This window comes from Scomber scombrus, chromosome 19 (assembly GCF_963691925.1).
Source record: "Scomber scombrus chromosome 19, fScoSco1.1, whole genome shotgun sequence".
Taxonomy (NCBI): domain Eukaryota; kingdom Metazoa; phylum Chordata; class Actinopteri; order Scombriformes; family Scombridae; genus Scomber; species Scomber scombrus.
Window position 1 is genome coordinate 15,476,853 of NC_084988.1, and position 23,107 is coordinate 15,499,959.

Sequence of the window (23,107 nt, forward strand, 5' to 3'; positions counted from 1 at the left end):
CTTTGTTTGAATTCCGGTGGTTATGGGTTCTTTTTTGGCCATATTAGCTATTTAAAATAATATGAAACTGTGTGTTACTTTTAATGTATTGTAAGAAATGGAAAATATAGATTTGAATTCCTATACCTTAGGAGATTTAAAAATGTAAAGTGTGGTCAGTTAACTAAATACACAGATCAAGGTGTTTATTGTGACTGCAGTTATTCAAGTACAATTGTGTGAAATTGGCTGATATATAAATATAATAAAACAAAACATAAAAGGTAGTAATATATATAAATTCACATATTTTTGGACAACATATACATTTTAAATATATATATATATATATAAAAAATACTGAAATATTTAAGCTGATATCCAAGTGCTTTTCTTGTACTCATGTGGCTTATGGATTTTGAGAAAATGATAAGACCACTCCCCTCTTTGCTTTTGTCGTCCTTGTGATTTAAGAACGCGGGACGTCTCGAAAGGACGGGGTTAAATGATTATGCCTTAATGTAACAGCGGCACCGCTTGGTGTACTCCGAGTCACAAATCAAGCGTCCCCCAGCAGCCTCACTATGACCCGCCCCCGCGAACCAGAAACGGCAGATAGTGTGACGGTCCGGATAGCGCAGAAGAAAGCCAGGCTGGAGCTAACCTGGGAAGTCAGGAGTCTGCCTGAGTCAACGCAGAGCAACGCCATTTCAATACTATCTAAGGGAACTCAATTTGAAGCTACATGTAAGTGTTTTCACACTCGTTTCTTCCGATATAACGTGAATTTCGTGTTAAATAGCCGCTTATCCCGGTGTTAGCGCTGCTAAGCTCTTTACGCGGGGCCTGGGAACGGCCCTCAGGACTGAAACGGAAGAAAGGAGCAGCAGACCGGGTCAGAGATTTCAGGAGAGACGGGGGCTGGGACACCAGCCAGGCGAGGCCCGTGGGGCAGTATCCACGCCTCCTCCTGTCTTTGAAAGCAGAAACAAACTTGGGTGTCGCTGAACGCGTTTTTCCTGGTCACTTATGTCGCTAAAGACTTCCTCTATACTAATAATTGGATTGGCCGGCTCACGTTAGTTGGCTAGCGTTTAACGTGATGTTAGCTAGCTCATTCATCGAGGTGTGACGAGCTCCTTTTCCTGTAAGGACTCAACTATTACAGCAACTACTTGTAGCAATGTCCAGGCCAGCCGGAATGAGCCTCCACTGTTAGTCATGGTGGAGGAGGAGGGAGCCTGTCGTGCCTGCCGTGCACATGTGTGCCTCCTCTGTCGCTTTCACGGCTCGTTTGATTATAACGTGTGATTCACGAGCAGACTAGGACAACTTAGCTTACAAGATGAGATCAGTTCTGGTCTTTTCATGTATCTGTAACCGGCATTGGTATTGCTTTAAGAACAGCTGCCATTACGTGTCTTGGTTCACTAGTCTGTAACGTTACAAGGCCGACGATTACACATGACTTAGCATGCTGGGACATTTGGTACTCTGCCTTTGTGATCTGCCCTTGTTGAACGGTCAGGTGGCTTTGTGGACATCATCATGTCTTAAGGACAAGTCGAGATGTTGAGACTTATTTCTGGTATTGAAAATTAACGGCATGGGTGTTAAACTTACATGTACAATAAGGGGATGATTGAGTTTAAGACATGGCTATGAATGGCTGTTACACTATGTACTAGTTACTCCCAGATCTGTATAGTCTGGTAAATTGATTGTAATCCAAAATAAACTCTTAACTTAAGTACTTTTCTGGAGATTCCTGGAAATCCTTCACGGACTACTTGTCTCCACTTTGTGAAACTTCGGAGCAGAGTCCACTTCTCCTCTCTACCCTTATGTCGTTAGCATAACCATCTTGTAGACATCTCCTATCTGACACCTCCGGTGTATTAACTTAAGGTGTATCTGCTTATCATGGGTGTCTTCAGTTCCACACAGTTCAATAGTATAATACCCTTAAGTTCCTTGTTGCATCCTTACCAGGAAGACTATTTCTGACTATTACCCACTCATGTGTTAATGTTTTCCACTTCAAACTCACTTTGTACTTTGCCACTTGTAGTTTAGTTTATTACCAGAATACTGATAACGGTGATATATCAGTGTGTCTTCCTTACTGCTCAGTTGTCCTACCTATCACTCCAAACTAGTGTGTTTTAATTACCTGTGATTATTGAAACTTAACGAATAAAAGATTAGCCATTAGTGGATAAGGGTTGTAAAATGATTGCAAATATGCCAACCAAATAAATAGTAGCAGTTTGATTTGTGTTCGATTTTCATGTAGTAAATTGCACTTGTGGTCTGTGCATAATACCTCTGAGAGGAATTGTGCCCTTGAGTACCTGTATGTTTCTGTGCTCTGCTGGACAACAGATATGCTGTTCAGTAAATGGTTACCATCTTAAAGATATTATGTGTAAAGTGCTACTTGGCCTGGTTTTCAAGAACTATCTGCGTCGCTTTTTGGGCCCGATAGTCATCAGGAGTTCCTCTGTCTCCAAGTCTGCCAAATCAGGAGGGCCAGCCAGCCAAGTGGCTAGATTCCGGGGAGCCAACGGCCCGAGAGGGCTTTGTCCTCTGGGCTCATTTTGATGCTGGGACAAGGCTCAGATCTGAGCAAGAAGAATCATGCGCCTTCCACTCTGAAGTGTTGGACTGAAAGAAAGCAAGCAGGCCTCAAACTTTCACACCACTTACTCCACCCTCACTTTACATGCCAAGAGGCAATGTTGCTTTAAGAGTTATTTCGCAGCTTCAATTGGTCTGGACATGGGAGTTTCCTGGAACATACAATTGATGTGACATTTACAAAAAAAAAACATTTCCTGATTTGGTAGCTACTGAAAGTGAGTTGTATCTCAATCTAAACCTTGTTCCTTACTTCACCCATGCTGTGTATGTACATTATGTACTGTGCATATACAGTTCATGTCGAAGTTTTTGACAATAATATCCTCCAGGCCACAGAAAGTCTTTGACCATTGCATGCTGCCTAGTAGCCTGAGTTCATGGATTCTGTGCTAACATCATGCTGTCCAAAATGAATGACTCATCTTCTAATGAGGTCAGAGATGAGACTATATTTATCTACACAGGTGAGCAGGGAATGAAAAAAATCTCAAGTACAGGCTAATGTTTTGGTTTTTTTTTTAAATTATGGTATGGATTGTTAACTCTGTTGGTTGCACAGTGCGCTCTAAACCAACAGCCATTTCTCTGCTCACAGTTAACATATATTGTTATGAATTTGCCTCCAGCTGTAGCCTGTCGAGTGTGGAGGAATGTGTGCTCTTTGACACAGATGCCATACAAACACACACAAGGAATTTAAGTGGATAGGTACTGAATGTACAAATCAACTGTGAGGCAAAACCTGTCAGATGTGTTTAGTCAGAGTCAAAGATCTTTAAAAAATATTATGTAATGAAAACAGTTTTTAAAAGTTCTTGATATTATATAAGGAGGGGTTTGTTGTAGTTTATGTTTATAGTAAGCACTTGGTGGTTGAACAGCAAATTATTTGTTTAGGATAAGAAATAAGTCAAATATGAGACATGACCGGTTGTGTGTGTCGTGTGTTTTTGTGACGTAATGAAAGGTTTTTGAGGTGGGTGCGAAACAGAGTCAACATTACACTAAAGGCCTAAGCTTGTCAGTCCTCAGGAAGGTCTGCAGTGGAAGTTATTCTTAAATGTATTATCATGGCTTAATCTGCTTAATCCAAAGTCTAAAGAGGCCTGGCCTACAACACTGACTCCCACGCTACATTACCGCCACAGATCTTGGGTATAGGATGGGGTTTGTGCAGCACTTCAGGTTTGTGCCGCATTGTTGACAACATGATGCTGCTGTCGTCAACCCAGGTCAACTTGTCTCCATTTTCGAAATACTGTGGTTTTTTTTATTTTTGTAATAAGCGCACAGGTTTGCACAAGGCCTTGTTGTGTGTTAGTTTGCAAGACACGCTTTCCTGAGTGAGATCCTGATTTCGAAAAGTGATGCAGCCCAGATGCGATAATGTTTGAGATGGTTTTCCATTTTTTTGATCAGAAACGTTGGCACTGACTGCACACTCCCTGCCTACCCCAACAGCTGGCATAAAGATGAAATATTTTTTACCAAGCAGCTTGGTGTTTGTTTGAAATAGTTGGCACTGTTGGAAAATTGCTTGGCTGAAAAATCTGCATTAATTGATGACGCACATATGTATAAAATATTTGAGAAACTGTTGCTATGTCACAAATGAGCCTACTCTGTCTCTATAGCCGTCATGCAGGCATTTCCTCAATGTTGTTTATCCTGAGAAATGACAAATCCCCAGACAGCACTAGTGGTTTGTAATGGCTTTAAATGAGCTATAAGATGAAAATTATTACCGCTTTATCCGCATTTATTCCACCCCAATTCATTCTCACTACGTAGCCTTGAGGAGGCAACCAATAGTTCATAAGAATGTCTTTGGCAGATATAAAACCGATTTAGTCTCAGGACTTCTTGACTATGTAAACTTTCCCTGCAATGCCTTTTTTGCTATAAGCAAGCAGGGGCCAAACTGCAGCTGCAGCAGACCTCACTGGGTGACACTTGCACGTGGGTGTATTTTTGCCTCTTGCAAATCCACCCTGATATGAGTTAAGAATATCACCATGTTGTCCCTGTGAGGGCTGCAGGAGGAAACCGACTAAATGAGCCAGTGAGCCATCTTCTCTTTAGCCTAGTTGTCTCTCTGATGTTCTTAACCTAGTTTGTCTCCTTTATAAGCCAATGTGAGTGAAGTCATTATTCTCTTCTATTGTTTTCTTATTTGGCTTTCATAATCCTCGCCAGGAACATAAGGAAAGGTCAGGAAAATGCTAAGAAGTGTTGCTGGTTTAGTGTTGTCTAATTGGATAATATCGCTAAGAGAGGACGGGGTGTGACAACCCTCTCACCTCCACTCCCCCATATCTCATACTCATACCACTTCACACATCACAGACTAGCTCTCCTGGCTTGTAGCAGTGGTTGCACATTAATACTCTCTGAGAAACTCAACCAAGGGCAGCAGAATCATGACCAGTAAGCTGAAATCAGAGGCTGTTATATTCCTGACATCACTGGAATTGAGTGGGCCTTGACAGTTTTGTTGTCTTTGTAAGTAGAAATCTGTTATCATAATCATAACTAAACACCTTTTTTTCTTCCCCTCATGTCTTCCTCCTTTTCTGCAGAATGGCGGTGGATATCTACGACTCTCAGTATCTGCTCATCCTGGCCCCTTCCCTGGTCATCGCCCTCATGTTCCTCTTCTTCTGGCTCTTCATGAAAGAAACCTCCTATGATGAGGTGCTGGCCCGACAGAAACGCGACCTCAAGCTACCGCCGTCCAAGCCAGACACCCGTAAGAAAAATGACAAAAAGAAGAGCAAGAAGAAGGAGAGTGCTAGCGGAGGAGGTGGTGGTGGCGGCGGCGGAGGTGGAGGAGAGTCTGAAGAGGACATGAGGGACTTTGATTTAGCCGATGGTGCCAACAGTTCCGCTTTGGAGATTGAGGAGGAACCCGAACCAGTGGCTTCACCAGCTCCTGCTCCACCAACACCAACTCCCTATGTGCCTGTTTCAGTGTCAACGGAGGCTCCTGCTGGTCTGAGGGAGAGAAAGAAGAAGGAGAAGAAGGCAGCCAAGGCTGCTGCTGCTGCCGCCGCCGCCGCAGCAGCTGCAGCTGCAGCTCCAGCTCCAACTTCCCCTTCTGAGGAGCCAGAAGTGAACGGTTCAAAGCCAGTCAGCCGTAAGACAGAAGTCCCTCTAGCTGCTACCAAACAGTCCAGCCCACCCTCTCCCCAGCTTGAAGTCCAGATCCAGGTCCAGGCTGCCTCGGCTCCTGCTCAAGCTCAGACACCTCCCCAGATCTCTGGGAAGAGAAACAAGAAGAAACAAAAAACTGAGCCCAGTGAGTATCCAAGAGTACATGGAAATTGTTGAAATGGCTTAAATGATGATTGAATATCCTCTCACAGACAAAATTCCCCCTGGCTGTCTCTTTTCAGTGGATGACCAGCAGCCAGAGGTTAAAGCAGAGCAAGCTCCAGCACCAGTCAAGAAGGAAGCTCCTATTGGGGCTGAAACCAAAGTTCTGGATGGTGCAGCTCCAAGTGCTACCAGCGGCAAGAAGAAGAACCATGCCAAGAAGCAGAAGACCGAGCCTGGTAGTGATGATGCTTTGATCCCACATGTGAAACTATATCTGAATCTATTAACAGTGCTGAAACTGAATCCTGAACTTGTCACCTTGTAATTAACCAGTTTTTCCTCAAATCCAGTAGATGAATCCCATGTTATGGCTGACTCAGCAGCTTCTGCCAACCACCAGGCAGCCAATAATGATGATATACCATCCAAAGGGAGTGGAAAGAAACAGAAGAATGAGACGGACAAAGGTGAGAAAAGAAAACTAGATTTTAAAAGCCTTAATAATATTATTTATAAAATAACCTGCTTAATTGCATCTCCCATGTTGTGTGTTTTAACAGAGAACACAGAGGTGAAGCTGAAGGAGCTCCTGTCTGGTCTGTCCAGCCTGGCTCTGTCAGAGGCAGAGGCTGTCAGTGTGATTGCTCTCCTCCGAGAGAAGAGCCCTAGTGCCTTGGATGCTTGGCACAAAGTGAGAGATGAATAAGTGAAAAACGTCAATTAGGTGTAATTTGCATTTGGCAAGAGACCCAGAATTTTAGGTTGATTTTACAATATTTGTATCATTTCATGTCTCTCACAACTAGTCTGCAGCCAGACCAGACCCAGCTGCCCAGGAACGAGAGCGACTCCTAGTAACTCTGCAAGAGGAGGCCTCTATTGCCAAGGACAAAGTGAAACAGCTTGGCCAGGTCCAGATTGCCATGAATGACATGATATTGATAATTATACATTCCTGAAAGGCTTCTTATACTTTGCTTTGCCTCTTTACTTCAGGAGCTTCAGGTTGAAAAGCAAAAGACTGGCCGGGTGGAAGCTGTGATGAGAGAGCAAGTTGCAGCCATGGAGAAAGAAATGGGAAGCATGCAAGCCAATGCAAAAGGCAGCTACCAGGAGCTCCAGGGCATGCAGATAAAGGTGAAAATAGTATGCATTTCTTTCCAATTACATTGTTTTATCATCAGTATAGTTGTATTGTATCAGAAAACATTCATCAAATACAATTCATAAATATTTTAAAAACCCTGTTTTAGTTTCCATTGGCATTCACCTCAATGATTTATGGCAATCAAGACTGATTCCCACAATTCATGTGTAGTTCCAGCAGGTGAGGGAGCAGCTGGAGAGCCAGATCACTCGACTGCAGCAGGAGAACGGCATCCTGAGGGACGCAGTCAGCTCTGCCACCAACCAGATGGAAAGCAAGTCAGTGCAGCACTGCAGGAGATAAGAATAACTAATCATGCAGTCTAGAGTTTCATACATGTCTTGTCTGCTCAGCTTGGTAAAACAGTCATTCAGTTCATATTAGAATTTCAGGTCATAGTCTTTGCACTTTCTACCTTAACATGATCCAGTGTTGCTCACATTATGCAGTTACACAATGTGAAAATCCCTGTAAGGCCTATTTGCAGTTTGGTTTGTCAACAGCCTCCCTCTATAAAAAAATCATTTGTGCTTATGTGTGTACGTTACTCGACAGGAATTCAGCAGAGCTGAACAAGCTGCGTTCAGAGTACGCCGGTCTGATGAAAGAGCTGGCAGACAACAACAGCAAGCTGCAGCAGGAGGAGCACCAGAGGAAGTCGCTGGAGGTCAGCTACAAACAGAACGTGTCCCAGCTGGAGGTGCGTTAATCCAGATGCACATTGTGTTTATTTAGCCTGGGCTTCAGTTTCCCTAGCTGAGACAAAAATGAACTGAGCTGTACAAAACCTAGGCATGCCGCACCGCTTCAAATCTGGTTGGTGGGTGGGGCAGCTTTACCAGGGAAATGGGAGGAGGTTATAGTGGATGTCCTGGGGATGGGTGTGGGGAAATAGAACCTAGGTCGGGAGGACCGTGTTGGCTTTGGAAGCTGGAATGTGGAGGGTTTGTGCTGTTTTTATAAACAACACTTTCCTGCTAGACACCCACATCAATCTTTCCTGTCTTGCATTCCTTGCATTGGCCATGATCAAAGATTGAAATTTCAGTCGCTGGCTTGACATAAACGGGTCTCCGTAAAGAACCTCAGAGCCACATCAAACATTCAAGGGTATTGCACAGTTGAGAAAAAAATTGATCAAAATTACAAAAGTACAACAGGTGTAATGTGCCTCCAACACTACCAGGCTTAGATAATCAATTTCCTGTTAATTCCCCACCCATACTAAAAATTTTATATTTCCAATATAAAGTAAGTTATATATAGTAAAATATGTTAACCAAGTTGGATGAATTTCTCAATTCTCAGGCCCAACTACAAGATGCTAAGCGACGCTGGGAAGAACTGCAAAACTTCCTCCACAACGTCAATGCGGAGAGAGAGAAACTTCAGGCCTCTAAGCAAGGTGATTAAACATGATATGACACTTATAATGTGATCTTTTTAAATAGTTGATTCAGGTGACATTCAGAATTGTTCATGTGTGGGTGCAGAGATCCACAGCCAGCTGCTGGCAGCGGAGACAGAGATGAACAACAAGAACAAGGAGATCCAGAACCTACATAACAGCCTGACTGAAGCCATGGTCTCCAAGGAGCGGCTTGAGCAAAGAGTGATGGAGCTTCTGGAGGCGTCCCAGCACAGTATGCCTGATGACTCTCTGCAAGCCCGGGCTCAGGTGAGGCACCACAGCATCATGAGTCAGTTTATTTTTGTCTTGTTGCTGTCCATTTGTCTTGTTGTATGCAACATCAACCCTATAGAAGGTGAAAAATGACACAGGTTGTACTTTATTGAATGCAATTATATGGAATTGGATCAAATTGAGCTGAATTGTACTGTGATAGAATCCAGTTATATTGATTGTTTCATAGTAAACTTAAGTGTTTCCACATCTAGATGCAGTGCAACACACATTCTTAGTACTCACTAATACATTCTGCTTTTAACAGGAACTTATGAATGAAAACACAGGTCTTCAGGTCCAGAATGAGACACTGCAAGTCCAGAATGAAAGCCTACAGGTCCAGATCTCCTCACAGGTATATGGGTCAACCTCACAAACTCAAGCTTTGTTGGTGTATAATGTATGTAATGTAACACATATCTGTGAGAATATATTTGCTAATTAGATTGTTTTTTCTCATTAAGGTCACCCATGTCTCTCACATTGAGGAGCTACAAAAGCTGTAAGGAAGGAAGAACCTTTAAAAAAAAAAAAAAAAAAGTCAAACATAATGATTTTATTTAGAGTGATACCATTTTCAGTGCTGATTTGTGTGTTCTCCCAACTCTTCCCTGGTCTGTCCAGGCTGGCTGAGAAAGAGTTGCAGAGGAAGAGTCTGGAGGATTCTCTGAATGCTGAGAGGAGTAGTGGGGCCACTAGAGAAACTAACATGCAGGTATAAGCACTACATCATCTACAGCTTCTTCTTATGCTAACATTGCATTGGTTCATTAGTCAGCAGGAATTTGTTGTAGGCCTCTCATTGTGCCCAACGGCTGAAGACAATGTACACCACCCTGTAGGAAATAGAACATGTCAGTGCACATTTCAGATGCTAAATGGTCTTCATCCAACTCTCTTTCCTGTTTCTATCAGGCCTTGCACAATGAGAACATGTCGCTGAAGGCAGAGATTCAGAATCTGCAGGCACAGATTTCTGATCAGGTCAGCTTTGCAACTTGATTGATTTTCCAAAATGAAAGAAGCTTCTGTGAGTTTGTGTTCTTCTGTTTGACACACAACCTTTCTATCTTTCTATCTGCCTTCAATTCTCCCCACGCAGACTGCCTCCCAGCTTGCTTTGGACCAGATCCAGAAGAGGTTTGTGAAAAGTGAATCTCATCTCTGAATATATATATATTTTTGAAGGATCAGCTAGTTAGGCTTGTTATTCAATCTATACTGTTAATAATAATCCATGATCAGTCAGTGAATGACCTTTTTATTAAACATTTCTTCCTATCCAGTGTCCAGGAGAAAGAGGAGAACATGAAAACCATAGAGGGCCTGCTGGAGAAGGGGCTGATTGAGGTGGCCAACAAAGAGGAGAAGCTCAAGGTGTCTGTTTTCTCTGATTTTAGAAAAAGATAGCTGAGGGTAGCAGAGCCTCACATGCCCACACATACATCCACATTTGACTGACATCAGCACACCTCAAGTGACTGCATTTCACTGTCTGCCTTGTAATCACTTTCCCTAATGGGGGAAAAAGTCCTTAATTTCTTTCCCCGATGCAGGCTGTAAGAGAAGAGAACGTGACACTGAAGCAAGAAATGGAGACCATGAATATAAAGATGGCAGAACAGGTGAGCTGGTCTAAAATCTGTAATAAATAGGAGTTACGGTTTTGTTTGTTTTTTCAACCTCATTTTGTATTCATTTGTGTTGCAATTTCTCCCCTAATCACAGACATCATCAGAGTCAATAGTGGAAGAACTCCAGAGCAAGTAAGATCAATTGAATTGACTTTGCCTTTTAGGAATCGTGTTAGTGGTCAACAAAAACATAAACACACTGTTAGATGGAAATGGCTTACTTTAGTTCTATCATGTAAGAAAATGTGACTTATACTTATCATTCTGCCTGCAAAGTCTGTTTGTGTCTTTCCTGCCAAGCTGGTCACATCACGAATTACCGCCACGCTTGCTGCAAGACATGCCTCGATTCCGGACATGCCAGGCTGGCATTCACTCCTGGGCCACGTGCTCCTATAGTGCAGGCCTGCCTGTGACAGAGAAACTGTGGCAAACAGTCCCTTCACCATCCTGCAGGATGGTGATATAATGATTGTGGCTGGGCTAAAAGTTAGCTTTGCCATTGAAGAAACCCTGGACCCAAAACGTCACACAAAGGGACATGATAACTGTGCCTTTCTCTCTGAGACCTGACATATTTGGAAAACCCCTCATGTTCTTTTGGCCAGGACTCCTCTTGGGAGAGCTGTGTCGTACTGTCACCTCTGGGCACATTACCCTCACACAGTCATATATGTGTGAGGCGCTATATGCAGTACAAAATGTTATATACTCAAGCCCTCTTCTAACTTATTTGTATGTTTGAATTTTGGGACTGTCACAGTGTGTAACGACCATCCCTGCTGCCTTTCCCAGTATAAGTTCACTAGAAGTGAGGTGTGTTTACACATATCAGTGTACACAGACGCATCTCTCTTTAGAAGGAATGTGTCAGTCTCAAGTTGTGGAAGAAATGTGGCCACATAAACTACCTGGAGCTGTCCAGAGTGCTGAAATACTTGCTCCATTGTTGAAAGACAAACGTGGTGATGAAGACAGACAACAAGACAGCAGCAGCTTAGACAAATGACCAGTGTGGTGTTACCTCAGCTTGGCCTCTGGAAATTACCAGAAGCCTCCTGCTGTGTGGCTCACACAAATCTCCCCTTCATCAGAGCAGTCTATAGCCCAGGCAGACAGAACAGAGCTGCAGATCTGATGTCACACGGACGTCCATCTCAAAACGAATGCAGCTTGAATCACAGACGTATTTGAGCATCATGACACAGGTTTGGGGGAGCAGAAGTGGATTTGTTAGCCACATAAGAAAATGGCGTAGTTTTCTATGAGAGCATGAGACGTTCCTCCTCTAGGCGTGGATGCCTTCTCTCCCCAGCCATGGTCCAGAACTCTCCTTTACCTTCTGCACAAATCCATGTTTTTACTGACAACGATACAGCTGCTGTTGGGGATACCATGGCAAACTCCATGAAGCAGAGATGCGCTCTCACAGCTGGATTTGGGTTTGGCCCCTGAACGGGAGCAGTTCGAAAGATTAAGTTTGTATCTTACACAGCGAAATGGTCTGCTTTTTCAGCACTGGTGTGTGGAGAGGGGCACAGACCCTACATCGTGCCCTTTATCTTGTGTTAATTTCCCTTGGCTCTATCTAACATTAAACATATGCTGGAGCCATTTCATTCGTGCCATAAAGGCTATGGAGAGAGATTTGTCTTTGCGCCTCAGCTGGTTAAGCGCTTCTTACAAGGAGTCAGAAACGGTGACCTGTCATGCACTCCTTGTCACGGCAGTAAGATTAACCCTGGTGTTATGCGCTTGGGAAAACCCTCTTTTGAACCATTAGGTCACAAGTCCCTCTCAACTACAGTCCTTAAAGACGGCACTTCTCTTAGCCATGACTTGCGCAAAAAAAGTAAGTGATATATGTGAGCTCTCAGTCTCTCCTTCTTGCCTCATTATCCGAGATGATGGGAGGTCACTCCGAGGCCGAATCCGACATTCATGCCCAAAGTCATAACCAGCTCTTTTCGTTCAAGAGTTAATTCTCTGAAAGGTTTCTTTCCTCATTGTCATAGGAATGAGGGAGAGGAAACATCACACTGCCTTTGCCCAGTGCGTGTGTTGTCTCATTATATGACACACAGAGCAGGCCTCAGTCACAGCAGCTGTTTGTGCATTACAGAGAACATTCTCAGGGTAAGCCCCTGATGAAACAGTGCTTGGCCCACTGGCTCTGTGAAGCTGTAACAGGGGAAGACTCCCCGCTGGGTATTCATGCACCCTCTACAAGGGTTTTGTCCTCCTCCACAGCTCTCCTCAGAGGAATCTCAGTGGCAGACATTTGTGCAGTTGCATCAGGGGCTTCACTGTGTCCTTTTATACGCTTCTATCTGTGTGATAGTTTCTCTAACTCAGTGTCGAACATCCTTGGCATCCAACGACACACTGTCAGCTCTGGGCACGTTAGGCACATACAGTCATCTTGGTGGAAAGCCATTATATTCACTACAAGCTGTCATATACTCAAGCTCTCTTTTGACTTATTTGTACACGTCTCTAGTGTGGCCACAGTGTGTAATGACCATCCCTGCCTGCTCTCCCAACATAAGTTTACTGTGTGTTTGCTCGGTGCTCCTGTGAGTGCCATGTGGTATCCTCCTCTACTCGCATCATTGTGTATTAGTGAGTTAATTTGCCCCCATGTTCCTGCTCTGCTTGCATTTTGGACGTGGGATAGTGTGTAATTATCATCCCTGCTCTCTCACAGCAGCAGGTGTGTTACGTGAATGATGTGTCTTGCTTTCACTCTGACCATTCACACAGGGCCTGGAACAGGAGAGAGCCACGTTACAGCTCATGTAATTGTATCTTTATTGTGCACTCATGGTGCTTGTTAACAGGTGTGTGTTAATGCTTGTGGACTCTGGTGGTCCGGTGGGGCATTGACCACATCCAGTTTCACTTATCCCAGAGAATGAAGATGGAGGTCTATATTTATAGACCCCATATTCTGAATATAGACATAGCCCTCTAAGATTCAGTCCCCAACAGCTCTACCAACATGAGCGAAAGAAAAAGGTACCTTATTTGGGAACAGAACACAGACCATGCCAGTTTTATATTCTATAAATGCATATTATTATGAACATATCAGTAGATATTTTGTTTTTATAGACTTAACACGTGTCTTGTCATGTGTAATGAGCATTTCATTGTGCTTTTATAGGATCCAAGAGAACGATGTGACGCTAAAATCAATGGGGGAGAGTCTACAGGCAGCACAAGACATCAGCACTTCCAGAGAGAAGACAGTTGAGGTGTGGGATTTAATGATATGATGTTCTTATCATTTCTTTGTTTCCTCTTTATTAATGAAATAGTTTGTTTACAGGTTTCAGGAGACTAGAAATAGTGTCCCATTGTCCTAGTTTGAGCTCTTGTCTGAAGCAGTTTTTGTCTTCCAGGCTCTGGAGCAGCAGTTGGCCGCCCTGCAGGTAGAGATGGAGCAGCTGAGACAGAAGGAGATGAAAGAAGAGCTGACCAGTTCTGGTACCCAGCTCCAAGACCTCCAGGCTCAGTAGGTTAACCTTCCCAATTATCACAATGCAGTTTCTCTGTGGTAGCCCTTTACAAATCAGACTAATAAGGGCACATCTGACCTGCAGGGTAGCGGCGAAGGACCAGGAGATCCAGATGCTGCAGGCTCAGTTGGAGGCAAAGACAAAGGAGCTGAGTGAGAAAATGGAGCAGGTACTTCAACAGGTGAGGAAGGTCATTTTACCATGAGAGAACAAATGAAGCTACAGGGGCTGGATCTCTTGACTCAGGAATTGTTAATGACAGTCAGACATATTAATTTTCTTCTTTTTAAAAAAAAATGTATTCGTGTCTCTCATAAGGGGTATAGGGGATAAAGTTCTCATTCAGTATCAAGTAATAAGGTAATTTTCCCCTCCTCAGTCCCACACAGCAGTGCCAAGCCCAGAACTTCTTACAGCGTGAGTAAAGTTGCATGCTAAATCATCATATTCTTTATATTTGTCACATACTTTTGTTCATTTTAAAGGAGCCTTTACTATGTGTGATGATGATGATGATGATTATGAAGATAATGATGTTCATATTGGGTGGTTCTGTTGTCATCTATCAGGTTGTCAGAGAAAGAGAAGCAGGTCTCAGATCTGCAGGGTGAGCTGGCAGAGCTGAGGGACTCCATGGAGCTTCATAGGAAGAAGAACAACGTAGGTTTCCTCCAGATATGACCCGAATTATATAATAAATACATCTGGCAGCTCTGGTCTAGCCCTGCGAGAACTCATCCCTCCTTGTGTGGTACCCCAAAACACTCCCCTCACAGTGCAGTTGTACACTACATACATCCATACTTCCTGTTGTCCACTACCACATAGTTCCACTTGTATTGTTTTTTGTTCTTTTTTGTTTTTGTTTTTTTGTTAATCGCAATTATTTGTTGTTTTGAACTAAAAAGAAAGCTTTCTTTAGCTAACATTGTTTGCAACATGATTATACACATCAGTACAGATGTCTGTTTTGATTTGGATTGCTTAAGCTGAGCGTTGCATAACAGGGCTTCCAGCCTACTCTTGTTATGCTCGCTGTTGGCCACGATTGTGTTTCAGCAAGCTTGTCTGTGCTTGTGGGTGATTCAGAGCATTAGAAACTCGCCTACCTTTTTATTTTCCAGAGGGGCATATTTGATTTGAAAAGCATATTTATGTGGAATTTGTTTATTTATTTTTATTTATTTATTTATTTTCATTTTCATATCTATGCAGTTCTGGACAGCATTACCTTAATTTAAATAGAAAGTAACCACAAAACATTGTTACTATATATATCTTGCGTATTGTGCATGTTGTTTTTACCCACATGAGGCGTGAGACTGGGACTCTTGAGGCTATTTGTTCATACTTATTTTTAGCGGTTGGAGCATGGGTGAAAAGCAGGGTGCAGTTATTTTTAAAATGAGAAATTTGTCCGGTTTGTTCTGTTACTCTTATCAGTCTGTATTTGAGGGTCACTGAATGCATTTTCCCTGAGGCTGAACTGAAAGTAGTATCTCTCTGGAACTGACCAAAACAGGAGCTTCGGGAGAAAAACTGGAGTGCAATGGACGCTCTGTCAGCCACCGAGTCCATGCTTCAAGGGAAACTCAGCAAAGCCGTCAAGGTTCGACACCCCACCTCAGTCTGCTCTACTCTAGTTCCAATCTGATGCATCCCCCCAAAATGCAGTTGTTTTGCCATAATTGATCCAATGAGATTTCTTTTTTTCCACCATCATCCATAAGTAAGCTGCATACTCATTTACCTGACTCTCGCCCCTCCCCTCTGTTGTTTGGCCTCAAGTTTTCAATTGGCTGTGTGTTGAGCTGGTGAAACTATGCTATGCTTCCTGGGAATCTCAGAAACAATTATTTGTTTATTTAGTGGATATATTTTACCTTGAAGCTCAGAAATATGACATTTTTTCTCTCCTGCCCAAAGCTCAGGCTGATGCTTGGAAACGAGTGTGCAGTGAGCTAGAAATTATGTCACTAGTTGTCATTAGATTGAGATTCATGGTAATCATTTTGCAGCTTCCTGTCTTTCTGTCATGTGACTCATTTCTAGCATGTTTTCCCCCTCATTCTGCTTTGTGACAACCGTACTGTCAAATAACACCAAATAATCAGTCAAAAAAATATTTTAACTCACTTTGATTTTAATCTTAAAGGAAGTTTGACAACTGTTACTGAACATGCAATATGTCCCTGTTTCTCAATGCTCTGTGATCACTACGGAAATGTTTTTGTTTCCCAATATGAAGAACATGTAAAGCAGAACCTGCTCACTGTAAGCTGTTCTATTAACAGTTGCAGTGATGTGTGCATATTTTTGCTGTCCTCCCCGCCCCCCTTACAGCAGGGAAGGGTACATGCTGAACTATCAGCACAGCAGCTGCTCTTCTGCCATCTGAGTACAGTAGAAAGCACCTTCTCAGGGCTCAGCCAGGGAGTTCCTTGGCAGCTGTTGTGTACCGTCAACGCACGCTGGTTGTATTCAACTCTACACTTGTGTCAGAGCTGCCTTGTGACAAAGTGCATTAATGTGAATAGTGGTTAAGAGTGCCAGCTGGCTAGTGCTTGGCATACGTTCTCCCTTCAGGCCTCAGAGTGACAGTGCACAATACTGGCCTATTGTGGGAGGACTGATAGCTACCTTTTCTATTTATTAAAGAGACTCATGGTTTTTAAAATGTCAGGAAGGTGGATTGATGTGTTTTGTTTTGTTTTTTTGTTTGTTTGTAGATTTTGTAAGTTGAAATGAAGCATGTAAGGTGCTCTGAATCTGGGACTTGTCGTAGGTGTTGCCTGTTGAGAGGAGATGATGTAAGCTTAGGGTAATTGGAAGTGGGAGTGAGACAGTGTTTATCCTAATTCCCTTAAGGTATAATTGAGGATGATCTTAAAAGAATCACTCCTGTGTCATTGACTGGAGCGGCCTGATGGATGACTTGATGACGTGGTTTAAAACAAGATAATGGAGACTATTGTGAGGAAGAAGAAAAAAGGTTGTGGTCTTATCTGATCAGATGACTACTGAACCTCATCCTCGCAGCAATCAAATCATTTATACAGTGAGAGCTCAATCCCCCCCTTTTTTTCCCCCCTCCATCTCCATGTGCTCCCTCAAATCACCTTGTAGGAGAACCAGGTGGCACTGGCATCGTATCAGGCTGAGTGTCGAGATGTTCTGCACAGACTTCTGCCCCATGTGCCTCTGCCCAATGAGCAGGTATGAATAATACTGGACTATGCACCCTGTGTTTACCGGCAACAGCCTTCTTGTCTATTGATGCTCCCACATGTTCACTCGTGCCTTTTTTCTCTTCACCTCCTCTTTATACTAGAACCATCAGGAGTGGCTCCACAGTTTTGAGAGAGCAGTAGCTGAAAGCTCAGCTGCACAATCCACCCCTGTATCAGGGGACTCAGTGGTAAATAAAAATCAGGAATTTACAGCTGAACATTATTCCTTACACTGAGACAACACCAACACATAATTTTCTGTTACCAGGGACTGGCTGAGAAGCTGAAGGAAGCAGAGGAAACCCAAAGGATTCTACAAAAAGACTGTGAGACATACAAGAAGGTTTTGGCAGAGACGGTGAGATAATTTTTTTTGTGTTCATGTTCATGGTTACACGAACAATGGAATAAACAGTGCCATTCAAAAGTTTGGACACACTTGTATCTATCTTGCAAAAACTGAGCTGTCACTCCTGTTGTGTCCACAGGAGGGCATCCTGCAGCGCCTCCAGAACAGCGTGGAGCAGGAAGAGTCTCGCTGGAGGGTGAAGGTGGAGCTATCGCAGGGAGAGCTGAAAGAGGTATGTGTTCAGGTTTAGCCAGAAACGAAACCCAGATATATTATTGCACAGTTTGTTCTTTTCATTGAACCCATTGAACCATTATTCTTTCTGTTACCTTAGATGAGCCAGAAAGTCACAGCTCTGGAGCAAGAGGTTGAGAGACTAACTGATGGAGCAGAGTTGGAAAATGTCAGTCCTTTTTAAAGCACATTTAAAGTTACATTCTTTTGGAATTCACACTGCCATTTTCACTTGTGTTTGTCTTAATCAAATGTTTCTCTGACCGTTTGTAGCTGAGAAGAGAAAAGCAGCACTTGGAGTCTGAGTTGGAGAGAGCGGAGCGTGAGAGTGCCACCTATGTGACGGAGGTCAGAGAGGTAAGCAGAATCTGGGCTTCTTCACCCAGAGTTGCCTGTGATCCTCAGTCATTTCACAGCATTCTGTGGCAAAAGGAGAAGCTCTGCTGTGTGTTCTTTTCATGTTCATGGTGTGTGTGTGTGTTTTTATTTTTTTGTTTTTTTCTGTTACACCCTGTACACTTTTTGTTTGGGGCTTATAAAATCCACAAAACACAAACATTTGAATATTGTTGAACTGAAAGTACACTCACTGGACTAACTTCTAATAGACTGACTTTGGTGATAGTGGAATAGTGAGGCCATTCACTTTGTGTTGGTCTGATCAGCTGATATCATTTTAGTCGTGCTGTCCTGGACCGACTCCCACAGACTCTCATTAAACGCAGCATCTCAAACTTAATTTCAGCTCAAAGATCTGTTGACTGAATTGCAGACCAGACTTGATGGCTCATATACAGAGGCTATCAGACAGAATGAGGAGCTGAATTTGGTAAGCGTTACTCACCCTCCTAGCTAGAGCTGCTTTTTAAAACCTATTCCCATTGCATTCAGCACTGGCTTTACACTGACTGCCACAGAATGGGGTTCTTTACTTTCTGCAGAACTGTTGGTCATCATTCATCACCTCACTAAACATGATTACTTGTACCTAAAAGCATATTTTACACATACATTTTCTAAGTGTATTAAGAGTCAGAGGCTGCGAATGATGACTCACATTCATAATCAGTGTTACTTACAAGACTAACGCTTTCTTGGTCTGGTGTCTAACCAATAGCTTACTAGTCAACTTCGGCAGCGGGCAGAACTATGCTCAGTTTCTCTAACGTCAGTGCCGCACCTTTCTGTCTTCAGGCTTAATATCAACCTTGTCTTTTTGTTCGTCTGTCTCATTGTCTTTGTCTTGCCTTGCCTTGCCTTAGTAACACTGGGGATTTTTCTGTTGTCTTCATCAAGTGTTGTCAGTCTGCATACAGCCGACATATTGCATAATATGTAAGGTGTAATTATACTGTTTATCTTCCGATCTCTGAGACAGAGGTGGGGAGAAAATGACTGCAGTGGTGATGACTTTCCAAAGTTGTCATATCCTGTTTCAAAGCATCATGAACCTCAGTGTAGTATTAGGACATCTGATAAGGCTTAAATATGGATACAGGGATACGTCAAACTAGACTTTCCATATCGTGATTCAACTCCTCACTCGTACCTGTAGCAACATGCTGTCAACAATACAGTCCCTTGGTTTTTTAAATTTTCTAGGTGAATAGTGTAATTATACTGTTTATCTTCCGATCTCTGAGACAGAGGTGGGGAAAAATGACTGCAGTGGTGATGACTTTCCAAAGTTGTCATAACCTGTTTCAAAGCATCATAAACCTCAGTGTAGTATTAGGACATCTGATAAGGCTTGAATATGGATACAGGGATACGTCAAACTAGACTTTCCATATCGTGATTCAACTCCTCACTCGTACCTGTAGCAACATGCTGTCAACTATACAGTCCCTTGATTTTTTTTAATTTTCGTTTTGTGTAACTGTGCTATTTTTGAGCTAAGTAGGACAAGCAAAAGCAGTTTAATCTGTGAAAATGTTGAGCACTTAAAGTTTTTGTTTTTTTTAACATGCAATGCCAAATTATAAATGTGATTGATTGGTGTCATTAGGAAGCTGATGGTTTTACATGTGCTAAGTGTGTCTTTTGATTCCAGCTGAAAACCCAGCTCACTGTGACTCTGTCCAAGTTGGAGACAGAAGAGAATGAGAGGCAAAGGGTGGCTGGTGACCTGTATAAGGTAAGAATGCTTTAATGACTCACATGTATGCATTGCTGATAAGCGTGCATTATGTTGCCACTCTGTTAAAAATGGATCTTTCTAATCCTGAACCACTCAGGCCCAGCAGTCTCTTGATCTGATCCAGGGAGAGCTCTCACAAGTGATCGACAACGCAGATGACCTGATAGAGAATAGCAGTCTGTCGTCACAGAGAGTAAGAGTCTGGGGGAGTTGGGAGAGTTGAAACAGTTGGATGTGTGCAGTATGTTTTAGTATGTGTGGCATTTATGAGGTGTAAACCTGTTATTCTGTCTCTGGCAGGAGGAGATTGACAGAAAGGAGAAGATGACTGCAGGACTAAACCAAACAGTCAGAGAACTACAGCAGCTGCTACAAGGTGTCAGCCGGCAACTCACCAAGGGACAGGAGGGGGTATGATCTGTTTCTGTGCTGTTTTTACCGGTTTCTCTGCTGTTGTATTTGACTATGGAGTCTGATCTATCGGCATGTGTGCTTTCTTCCAGGAGGCTGACAAAGATCTGCCCAAGGTATAGTGAGAGGAGGACAGGCGCCCACGCAGCCACTCGGACTGCACTACAAAGACCACCCTTGACCTTCGGTCTCTTCACTACCACCATCACACCATACTGTCACACCCAGCCACTTCCCTTCCAGTCTCTGTCACCTCACCTGTGCCATAGGCAGCCTCAAACTGACTCTAGCCAAGGCCCCGGCCAACCACTCCCAGACTCACTGTTGGCCACAAGGGAGCAGGCAGAGGTTACTGTTAATTCTAAAACACTCCAGACACTGTACCAAAAGAAACACTTCTCCACCCCCACCACATTCCTCTTCTTCAGCTGCATCACCAGTTAATTTTTATTATAATCTTAAATGACATTCAGCATAATTCAAACTGCGTGGCAACCATTCCTCTGTTTAGAACACCTGTATTTTTCAATGAAATCCTTTTGAATACTGCAGTAGTTTTTGTTGTTTCTTGTCTCAAGAGGGCAGTGATACAAATTTCCAACTCAACTAAATAAACTTTTGGGTTTTCAATCCTTCTTTTTTCTTAACTTAAAAAATATGTATTGTTTAAATGTACCAGTTAGGTCCTGCTGAAATACACCATGTTGTTGATCTGTTTGCCTCCCAACCAGAAAACTATCACATCCTGTGTATCATCGTGCATTCATGAATACATAACTCCATGCATACTTTGGCTCAGTATTGGGTGGGAGAAGGGAGATCAGAAGGGGTCTCATCATATCAGATGGGTCACTACGTGACTGTAACTATGGGGATGCGTGGACATATTGTACCTAAGTCTGTACTGCAGCTCCAAAGAGAAGGGAGTCTGTGACCCTGGCTGTGGAAGGAGAGGGCCAGGTCAGCAGTGTAAAGGTTTTTAATCCTACTGCAACTACTCTAGGAGTAAGTGTACCATATCATCTGTAATCAACACTTGCTATAATGTTGCTAAGTTCATTAACACTGAAGATTTTGTTCTTTTTGTAACAGGTGATGTTAATAAAAGGGATGCTTGATAAATCTGCCCAGCTTTCTGTGTTGCTTCTTTTTTTTTTCACTGCACTTCTTTCTCTTTGGCACTATGGGGCGACATAACCTTCAATAAAAACCGGAATGTGCACAAGAAAGGGCTACTGGTTATGTATCTTTTGCCAGCAGGTATATTCAACCAGGCAAAATATTTATCTGACGTCCCAGTACGCAATAAACATGTTTGTCATGGAGTGGTGGTGGCATTGTCGGTAAGTGTTTTGTATGACCAGAGAGAGACTGACACTGTGCAGCCTCAATTATGGAACATTTGGGGTGTGACCAGTTTCCTGTGATGGTAACATGCTGTATAATCTCTCGGGGCAGGAGATTCTGTTCTCAGCACCAGCACAAGGTTTTACACAAACATTTACATCATTAGGAGGATGTGAAATGAAGTATGTTAGTGGTAGCTGAAATAATTTAAAGCTTACAAAGGACATCTGCTGCTTTGGCTGTAATATTGGAAAACATCACTCTGTTGTGGTCACTTGTATATACATGTAAGAAAGGAGGAAATGTGTTACTTTAATATTTAAATGTATCTTAACCACTTGCAGATGTCTAGTTTATCAAAGGAATAAATACTTGTTCAGTGTGGCTGGACCCAACATGACATATCTGCAGAGAAAGCTCTTGCCCTCATCTTTTGCATGTTTTAAGTCCCTTTCCAACAACAGTACTGTTGTGTTGGCTGTAGAGGGGGTCAGGTCAGGGGCGCAAGCAACATGGGATCAGCACATTCCTCACATTCTCCCACATTGTCATGCTGCAGTCAGCTGATTGGAGATCTGGCTTTTACCTTCATGGAAAACACGCGAAGACACAGGCGCCACTGCATCTTCAACATAACATCACTCATCGTTAACTGGATCACACAGAGAGCGCCTTTCACTACCTGCAGCTGGAGGCAATTCCTGCAAAGTGGCTAATTCTCAATTCACAGCAATGTATTTAAAGGTCCTGTTTCTTCTGCATAAAATGTTATTTACATTACATTTTATTGTTTAATCTCTTAAACTGACATATTTAGATGTCAGGCACTTAGTTCTTTTAAAAGAAAAGGATTAGACGTGGGAGACAACCAGCAATAAATTCTGCTTGAGGATATACTGTGTCAGACACTTTTAGATAGTCTCATGACTTCCATAAGGAGTCTAGAGTGTGAGGCCTGCCAAAGAGCAGTGAGGAAATAGGGGCTTTGTCTTTCCTATGTCATCATTGCTCACGCTGTTAGTCACAATTGCGCAATTTCACTGGTTGCAGTAGGCCTCTGCTATGCATGCTTCTTGCCTGGTAACATTTGACTCCTCCTCCTAAACATAGATTTGCACTCACACTACGCCAGCACAAATTCAGCAAAGCAGCCCACTCCCTGCATCTGCTCTCCATCAGTGTGGTATGTGCTAGAGAGCCTTTGATCCCCCCCACCCCCCACCCTCACAACTCTATTCTGTGTGTGTGTGTGTGTGTGTGTGTGTGTGTGTGTGTGTGTGTGTGTGTGTGTGTGTGTGTGTGTGTGTGTGTGTGTGTGTGTGTGTGAGTATGAGTGTATGCGGGATGGTGAGTCAGACAGACACAGAAAGGACTGTAGTGCTCTTTTACACAGACAATGCCCAGTGGATGAAAGCAAGCGGAAAGAGACAGTGACACAAAAGAGCAGTAAACATTCATTATACCCAC

General features: G+C 43.0%; 1 protein-coding gene across 4 annotated transcripts; it reads left to right on the forward strand.

The window, feature by feature from the left end:
• The first annotated feature begins 588 nt into the window (after positions 1-588).
• Positions 589-21,419, forward strand: ktn1 (kinectin 1). 4 transcript variants are annotated; one of them, XM_062439884.1, is made up of 36 exons: positions 589-726; positions 5,202-5,920; positions 6,018-6,176; positions 6,291-6,407; positions 6,501-6,631; positions 6,747-6,851; positions 6,937-7,077; positions 7,259-7,365; positions 7,643-7,787; positions 8,396-8,492; positions 8,581-8,765; positions 9,040-9,129; positions 9,239-9,276; positions 9,399-9,489; positions 9,690-9,758; positions 9,877-9,914; positions 10,061-10,151; positions 10,331-10,399; positions 10,503-10,540; positions 13,575-13,665; positions 13,813-13,925; positions 14,014-14,110; positions 14,309-14,346; positions 14,499-14,589; positions 15,452-15,538; positions 17,056-17,145; positions 17,261-17,347; positions 17,428-17,517; positions 17,648-17,740; positions 17,843-17,911; positions 18,016-18,099; positions 18,488-18,571; positions 19,796-19,879; positions 19,980-20,075; positions 20,183-20,293; positions 20,386-21,419. In XM_062439884.1, exons 2-36 carry the CDS (start codon positions 5,203-5,205, stop codon positions 20,413-20,415), a joined length of 3,864 nt encoding a protein of 1,287 aa, XP_062295868.1. In that variant the 5' UTR covers positions 589-726; position 5,202; the 3' UTR covers positions 20,416-21,419. The 4 variants fall into 4 exon arrangements, with proteins under 4 accessions (XP_062295868.1, XP_062295869.1, XP_062295870.1 ...); XM_062439885.1 differs by having other exon boundaries at positions 6,294-6,407; XM_062439886.1 differs by lacking the exon at positions 18,488-18,571.
• The last annotated feature ends 1,688 nt before the right edge of the window (positions 21,420-23,107 follow it).